Here is an 8,768-nt window from a genome sequence, read left to right as displayed (position 1 = left end):
TAACATAAATCTGGAAAGATCTCATAAAATAACCTGATTCTGAAAAGATTTCACAAAATAACCTTTTGCTTGGCTCCGCACCAGATGGAGCCAAACTCAATAGCACGGCTCCGTTTTAGGTGGAGCCAAACTCAATAGCACGGCTCCGTTCCAAATGGAGCCAAGGTCAGAAGCACAACGCCATCCCTAGCGGAGCCAAGCTCAGTAGCACGGCTCCGTCCCAGGCGGAGCCAAGCTTAGTAGCACGGCTCCATCCCAGGTGGAGCCAAGGTCCTTAGCCGTTTTCAAAAAAATAATTGGGAGTACATGGTTCATGCAACTAACAAGGACAAAGGTTATTGAGCCCAACGGAGAGGTTTGCATCACCTCTGATTGCCACCAAAAGATACTCAACACAATTATTTTTTATTTTATGTTTATTTTCATTTAGGTGGTTATGTGTGCAAAATTAGAAGATGTACCATAGCAAGTCTCTATTCTTCTCAATTTGTTATTAATTGTTCCTTGACATTACTCTTTTGAACCGCGGTGACACGTCAACATAGAGTGCGATCTCGGTGTGGTCCGTACCTCCGACGTCGTTGTCATACATTTCTGATGACCCACAAGTATAGGGGGTGTATCATATTACTTCCGATAAATAAGAGTGTCGAACCCAACAAGCAGCAGAAGGTGTTGACAAGAAGTTTTGATCAAGGATTCAATGTAAATACTAGCAAACAGGTTTTCAGGGGTTTTTGATATTGCAAATAAATAAAGTACGAGTAAATAAAAGACAATAATAATAATTACAGCGAGTGATCCAATCCTTTCTAGAGCAAAGGACAACCCGATTGTTTTACTTATGATGTCTAAACGTTCCCAAGGACACACGAGAATTTCCTCAAGTGCTTTCACTTCACGCGGCTGAATAATCTTTATCGGTTTGGTAGGTGTTGTGTGGGCGAACCTATGCTAATGCACTACAGTCTTAAACTTTGAGATCGTACACTTCCCCATGCACTGGTTTCCTAACGGGGGTTCAAGTTTTTGTCATTCCAGCAACCGCACAATTAGTAGCCAAATACACAATCCATGCCCATAAAGATCAAACTGAAGATGTTACATCGAGACGGAGTGGAGATGGTGGAGATGATGGTGCTGGTGATGGAGATGATGATGATGATCCCGATAAAGTCCAACTCGATGACGGTAATAATTGTTACATCTGAATACAATCTACTGCAATCATTGTTCTCTACTGTTCTTTGCAAACAAACATCATCTTCCACACAATACGTTTAATCCTTTGTTTTCAGCAAGCCGGTGAGATTGACAACCTCACTGTTACGTTGGGGCAAAGTATCTTGATTGTGTTGTGCAGGTTCCACGTTGGCGCCGGTTTCACTGGTGTTGCGCCGCACTACACTCCTCCACCAACAACCATCATGTGTTTCTTGACTCCTACTGGTTCGATAACCTTGGTTTCTTTCTGACGAAAAACTTGCTGCTGTGCGCATCAGACCTTCCTCTTGGGGTTCCCAACGGACGTGTGCATCACGCGCTTCAAGACTGTTTTCTGGCGCCGTTGCCGGGGATCTGAAGAAAAATTACACCACAAAGATTTCTATCTCCCACGTCAACTGCACGCCAGGAACTGTTTTCTGACGCCGTTGCCGGGGAGATCAAGACACGCTGCAAGGGGAGTCTTCCACATCCAATCTCTTTACTTTGTTTTTGTCTTGCTTTACTTTACTTTATTTACTGTCTTGTTTGCTTTATATCAAAAACACACAAAAATTAGTTGCTTTACTTACTGTCTTGTTTACTTGCTTTATATTAAAATACAAAAAAATTAGTTACTTGTCTTTACTTTATTCTATTTGCTTAGTTTACTTTTATTACTGCTATAATGGGTACTCCTGAAAATACTAAGTTGTGTGATTTCACTAGCACAAATAATAATGATTTTATAAGTACTCCTATTGCTCCACCTGCTACTGCAGCAGAATTCTATGAAATTAAACCTGCTTTACTGAATCTTGTTATGAGAGAGCAATTTTCCGGTGTTAGTACTGATGATGCTGCTGCCCATCTTAATAATTTTATTGAACTTTGTGAAATGTAAAAGTATAAGGATATAGATGGTGATATTATAAAACTGAAATTGTTTCCTTTCTCATTAAGAGGAAGAGCTAAAGATTGGTTGCTTTCTTTGCCTAAAAATAGTATTGATTCATGGACTAAATGTAAGGATGTTTTTATTGGTAAATATTATCCTCCTGCTAAGATTATATCTTTGAGAAGTAGCATTATGAATTTTTAAGCAGTTTGATAATGAACATGTTGCTCAAGCATGGGAGAGAATGAAATCTTTGGTAACGAATTGCCCTACCCATGGACTAACTACTTGGATGATCATCCAAACCTTTTATGCAGGATTGAATTTTTCCTCGAGGAACCTATTGGATTCAGCTGCTGGATGTACTTTTATGTCCATTACCTTGGGCGCCTCAACTAAGTTTCTTGATGATATGATGATCAATTACTCTGAATGGCATACTGAAAGAACTCCTCAAGGTAAGAAGGTAAATTCTGTCGAAGAAACCTCTTCTTTGGGTGATAAGATTGATGCTATTATGTCTATGCTTGCAAATGGTAGATCTCATATTGATCCTAATATTGTTCCTTTAGCTTCATTGGTTGCTCAAGAAGAAAATGTTGTTGTGAATTTCATTAAGAATAATAATTTCAACAACAATGCTTATAGGAATAATTATGGTAACAACAACTATAGGCCATATCCTTCTAATAATGGTAGTGGTTATGGTAATTCTTATGGTAATTCTTACAACAATAATAAGAGTGTACCCTCTGGTCTTGAAGTCATGCTTAAAAAATTTATTAGTACACAAACTGCTTTTAATAAAACTGTTGAAGAAAAGCTTGGTAAAATTGACGTTCTTGCTTCTAAGGTTGATAGTCTTGCTCTTGATGTTGATCTTTTAAAACTGAAAGTTATGCCTGAGGAAGTTAAAGATGCTAGGTTTGCTAAAACAAATGCCATCCAAGTTCAAATTAATGATAATATTAGAATGTTGGCTGAATTGCATGCTAGGTGGGATAGAGAAGAAAAAGAAAAACTTGCTAAAGAGAATAATGTAGCTAAAGTTTGGACTATTACCACCACTAGTAATGTTGATTCTACACATGTTGCTACACCTCCTACTATTAATGGTAAAATAATTGGTGATGGCAATGTTTCTACTCCTAGTGCAAAGCGTGCAAAATTGTCTGAAACTACTGAAACCGCTTGTGATAAAACTGCTGAAATTTTTCAAAATATTGGAGACAATGATCCCATTGTTGTAGACCATAATGGTTTAGATTTTGATGATTGTCATATTACTGAAGTTATAAAGTTCTTACAAAAATTTGCTAAAAGTCCTAATGCTAATGCTATAAATTTAGCCTTTATAAAACATATTACAAATGCTATCATTAAAGCTAGAGAAGAGAAATTAAAACTTGAAGCTTCTATTCCTAGGAAGTTGGAAGATGGTTGGGACGGAGCCGTGCTACTAAGCTTGGCTCCACCTGGGACGGAGCCGTGCTACTGAGCTTGGCTCCGCCTGGGATGGCGTTGTGCTTATGAGCTTGGCTCCACCCTGAACGGAGCCGTGCTATTGAGTTTGGCTCCACCTGCAACGGCGCCGTGCTTCTCAGCTTGGCTCCACCTGGGACGGAGCCGTGCTACTGAACATGGCTCCGTCTTGTGCGGAACCGAGCAAAAGGTTATTTTGTGAAATCTTTTCGAAACCAGGTTATTTTGTGAAATTTTTCCAAATTTAGGTCGCCGCCGTCAAATAACGATCGACGGCCGTGGCATGGCCGCCGTCACATCGTGCTACCGTCGCGTGACCGCCGCCGCGCTCACACTCCACCACCACCAACCGGCCTTCCTCGCCGTCCGCCTCCGCCTCCGCCTCCCGCGCCGCCCGATCCCGACGAACAGGGCCATGTCCTCCTCGTCGGCCGCTTCCGTCGCCTCGCCGCACCAGGCCGGGGCGTGGTACGTGGTGCCGGACCTCAGCCTCCGGGACCACCGCTTCGCCGTCCCGCTCGACCACTCCTCCTCCGGCTCCCCCTCCATCACCGTCTTCGCCCGTGAGGTCGTCGCAGGTGAGCCAATCGCGCTTCTCCCCTCCCCTCTCCCCGCTACGCCGACAGCGCGGTGGGCTCTCCGCTCGCGGTCACGGAATTAGGGGATAAGACAGCCCTGCACATCCGCGGTGGGATCGATCCAGGTGACAAGTAGAATGCGGCGTGCTCGTCTAGTCGCTCCGCATTAGTGATTTTTTTCTTCACTGGCATAGTACACCCTGTGATTTTTTGGAGCCCTGGAATCAGTAGAATATGATTCAGGAAGTAAGAAGATGAGCATTGTTTGGTAGATTTGAGAAGGAATTATGCAGACGTTGACGAACCTTTCGCATTGTCCACTGGCACGATCATACTAAAATGCAACATTCCAGCTTGCTCAAGTTACTTGGTATTCAAATTAGGTTGGTGCAATGTATCCAACATTCTAGACTTGGAACACCGCATGTTTCTGTTGGGGGGCGGAGCTTGCTTTGATTACTGCCTGTTCTGCCAAACTGCATGCCCTGATTATACATGACCTGTAAGTGTATCATTACAGCTGGAAAAGAAGAGGCGGCTTTACCTTATCTGATGTACCTACAAGGTGGTCCTGGATTTGAAAGTCCTCGCCCTACCGAAGCTAGTGGATGGGTAAAGAAAGCGTGCGAAGAATACCGTGTGGTATTGCTAGATCAGGTGTGTTCCAATTTCTCCGACAGATGCTCTGTACTCTTCATTTTCGTGCCCTACTTTTCTTGTGCTGACATCCTTTTAATTCGCAGCGAGGAACAGGACTGTCAACACCACTGACGACATCTTCTCTTTCTCAAATAACACCTGCGGCAGAGCAGGTGGAGTATTTGAAGCATTTCAGGGCAGATAACATAGTTAAGGATGCAGAGTTTATTCGTCTGCATCTTGTACCAGATGCCAAGCCTTGGACAATTCTGGGACAGGTATAGTATGTAGCGTAATGTGACCTTGATGTACTTATTCGTATTGCATTTTTTGTTTTATTGTTGTTAATGTAGCACTGTTATTTATACCATGCCACCTTTTCCATTGCAGAGTTATGGTGGATTTTGTGCTGTTACATATTTGAGTTTTGCTCCGGAGGGCCTGAAATCTGTACTGTTGACTGGAGGGCTTCCACCACTAGGAAAGCCCTGTACTGCAGATGATGTGTACAGAGCCTGCTTTAAGCAGGTTCAGCTACAAAATGAGAAGTACTATAAGAGATACCCTCAAGATATACAAGTTATTCATGAGGTTGTAAGATACTTAAGTGAATCTGAAGGTGGAGGAGTAAGTCATTCTCAGAGTGTATATTTTTGCACCTCCTTTCCCATGTGAACTTGCGACTTGTATCTTACGCAACATTTTGTTATCAGGTCCTTCTCCCATCAGGTGGCAGGTTAACACCTAAGATGCTGCAGTGCCTTGGACTATCTGGTTTAGGTTCTGGTGGAGGATTTGAAAGACTGCACTATCTGTAATACTTTACATTTTCTTCATAACTTGAAAAAAGAATGCAACTTATCTGATCTGTGTCACTCCTTGCTATTTTGTCTAGGACAGACTTGAGAGGGTGTGGGATCCTATACTAGTTCCTGGCGCAAAAACGAATATAAGCTATTACTTCTTGAAAGAGGTACTCACTAACACAATACATCTATAATGCTGATCTTTAAAATTTAACAGATTCCTGTTGGGCATTGCTTGATACTCCCTCCGATCCATAATAAGCGTCGACGCTTGAAAGAGGGAGTAGTGATTTTTTTAATTTATTGTTTCTAATGGGTAACCTAACAATATATTCTTCTGCAGTTTGAAATGTGGTTAGGTTTTGATCAAAATCCTCTTTATGCTCTCTTACATGAGTCTATCTACTGTGAGGTAACTTACGAAATTTGTAGCATTGTGTTAACTGGTACTGTGACATTATTCTGTTGTTCATGTCTAATATTATGCGTGATGCAGGGATCTTCATCAAAATGGTCAGCCGATAAGATTTTCAGTGAATATGGAAATTTGTTTGATCCTGTTAAAGCTACAGAAGAAGGACGTGCTGTCTATCTTACTGGAGAGGTAAGCCTAGATCTTTAATGGAAGCATCATACATTATCATGTTCCTTTAAGTTAGTAACCGATAAAGTGAATGGCTTATCTTGCTTACCGAAGTATGGCAATTGGAGATTACAAAGTTGCATGTCCTTAAGTAAGCCATTTGATAAAAAAGATCTCCAATGTTCATTTAGTTGACATCCTTTTTTTAGAAAGGGATGATATAAAAGTTAAGAAAACCCAGAAGAGCAGCTTTCACACCACAACAGGTTAGACTACACAGCCAGCCCACAACAGCTTTGACAGCACAGCCAGCCCACAACAGCTTTGACAGCACTCCAGCACAAACAAACATGCCCTAAAGCGTCTGATGCTAGTTTTTCAATACCTGGGTAACCTTTGGGTAAATCATCTTGAGAGAAAACTATGCAAGAATAAAGAGGACGCCACTTAGCATGTTAGCAGCATTCTATTGAGCTGAGATTCATTGCTTAAGATTTGCTGCACATTGCTAACATGTATTAATTTCTAATAAGCAGATGGTATTTCCATGTTTTTTCGATGAGATCCATGCTTTAAGACCCCTAAAGGAGGCTGCCCATTTGTTAGCAGAAAAGGAGGACTGGCCTCCATTGTATGATATCAGCGTGTTGAACAACAATAAGGTTTGATCTTCTTCCTAGTACTACCATGCATGGGAAAAAGGACTGGCAGCTGCTTAGTTTCACCTCAGAATTTGTCTTCTTATTACTCTTGACATATGCTTTGTTTTGGATTGAATTTCTATAGTCGCTTACAATCTATGATCTATCTAAACAGACAAAATAAACCATGATTTCCTAAAACTTTGTGGCAGTGCTACTGTGCGTTGGTCGCTGCTGCCAAGGTTGGTAGGGCTAGGATTTCATGCTTGTTTTCATCTGATGCATGTCCTATTCGGCTATTCCTGCAGGTTCCAGTGGCTGCCGCCGTGTACTACGAGGACATGTACGTCAACTTCAACATCGCCAAGGAGACGGCCTCCCAGATTGCCGGAATCCGTCTGTGGGTGACCAATGAGTACATGCACTCTGGCCTTCGGGATGGCGGCTCCCACGTCTTTGAGCATCTGATGGGTCTTTTGAAGGGAAAGAAGCCTCTGTTTTAGGCCTATAGTTCACGGTGTCCATAGCTGCTCTAGAACCGTGATAATAAGTGTTCCTTTTTCTCGTAGTCGAGAAATGAATAAGAATATTCTCCTGGTTATAGTACTCGTGAACGTTTGCACAGATCATGCTGTTACTTTTGGTGGTCGAGACATACTTGAGGGCGTTGGAATTGAACTAGATTATGCAAAATTTGTTAAATCCTGGAATGGAAACATGTCAGCCTGAATAAATAACTTTCGGAACAAAGAGGACGAACAAAAAAATTAAATAAAGTTGGAAGCTGAAAAGCTAGGAGGGCAACCCGCGTTGCTGCTGGTGCGACCGTGTGGTTCATCCTCGTAAGTACCCCCCCCCCTGCCTTCCCTGTGTGATACTGTCGACGGCAAAGGACACAACTAGATTTTTTTTTGGTAAATTTGAATACAAAAATCGAAATATCATCCAAACGAAGCGTCCAAATAACGATTTGTTTTCACGTTTGTGCTAGTCACATCGAAATCTTGAAAAACCAGATCCCATGCGCATTGGTGGTGCACTCCGAGTGCATTACCTTCTGTTACAATGCCTACGAATTTGCTGTGGTCTGCCTTTGGGTTTGCAGTGAACTGACTATTTCTTGCACTTCCTTTGGATGCGCTTTCTTGCACTGCCTTATGTTACGATGCCTACAAGTGGTGTGTCCATTTTCATACTGGTGGCGTACCAGAAATTAAAAGGCCACTGGTTTTATGTATGGCGTGTGGAGGACTTGCCAGGCCACTTATTAGGTGCTACCTATAAATAACTAAATTTGAGGCCTCCTTAAATATTAATGTGGTTGGTCTCCTGTGTGCATTTTTTGTGCTATGTAAGATTTTGTGGGGAAGGTGAGAGTTTATTCTTCCTTTCTACTGCATTTAGCGTGTGGTTGTACCTTTGGTAGGGTCAAAGCGGTGCCCACCTAAGACTAGTCACAATGGAGAGTATCATATAATAGTATTATGCACATGATACTAATGTACGATATTATCTTCATAATACATAATATCATGTAGTAGTATCATATGTTACATGTATTAAATGATTTGTAGAATCTCAATACAAAAGTGTGTACAAGATTTGTTTGGCATTAATTTTTCTAGTTCTACGTGCTATGATACGGTATCTACCTATGATACCATTATCATCTCTTTCATCATTAATTGATATGACACATCAGCATTTTGCATGCATGTAATGCATGATACTATTTATGATATTGCCATTGTGAGTAGTCTAATCCAAAGCTCCGCCGCTTTTCACGAGCGTGTAGCAAATTTTCCTTTGCCTCCACGGCCACCTCTACACGCAAAGACGAACTGCCCCGACTGGAGATTATCCCCGGCTCGCTGCCGAGCCCCTACTCTTTCTACGCTCCGGTCGCCGCCCTGCCGCACTTCCCGTGCACCGGTCGCC

General features: G+C 42.0%; 1 protein-coding gene across 2 annotated transcripts; it reads left to right on the top strand.

Annotated features, from left to right (window-relative positions):
* The first annotated feature begins 3,866 nt into the window (after nt 1–3,866).
* LOC124669785 (proline iminopeptidase) lies at nt 3,867–7,532 on the top strand. Of its 2 annotated transcripts, XM_047206335.1 has the most exons (10): nt 3,867–4,161; nt 4,682–4,818; nt 4,905–5,078; nt 5,191–5,427; nt 5,514–5,614; nt 5,701–5,773; nt 5,950–6,018; nt 6,103–6,210; nt 6,726–6,851; nt 7,139–7,532. In XM_047206335.1, exons 1-10 carry the CDS (start codon nt 3,867–3,869, stop codon nt 7,331–7,333), a joined length of 1,515 nt encoding a protein of 504 aa, XP_047062291.1. In that variant the 3' UTR covers nt 7,334–7,532. The 2 variants fall into 2 exon arrangements, with proteins under 2 accessions (XP_047062291.1, XP_047062286.1); XM_047206330.1 differs by having other exon boundaries at nt 5,950–6,210.
* Nucleotides 7,533–8,768: the final 1,236 nt, after the last annotated feature.

This window comes from Lolium rigidum, chromosome 1 (genome assembly GCF_022539505.1).
Source record: "Lolium rigidum isolate FL_2022 chromosome 1, APGP_CSIRO_Lrig_0.1, whole genome shotgun sequence".
NCBI lineage: Eukaryota > Viridiplantae > Streptophyta > Magnoliopsida > Poales > Poaceae > Lolium > Lolium rigidum.
This window is presented reverse-complemented; position numbering and strand designations above follow the sequence as displayed.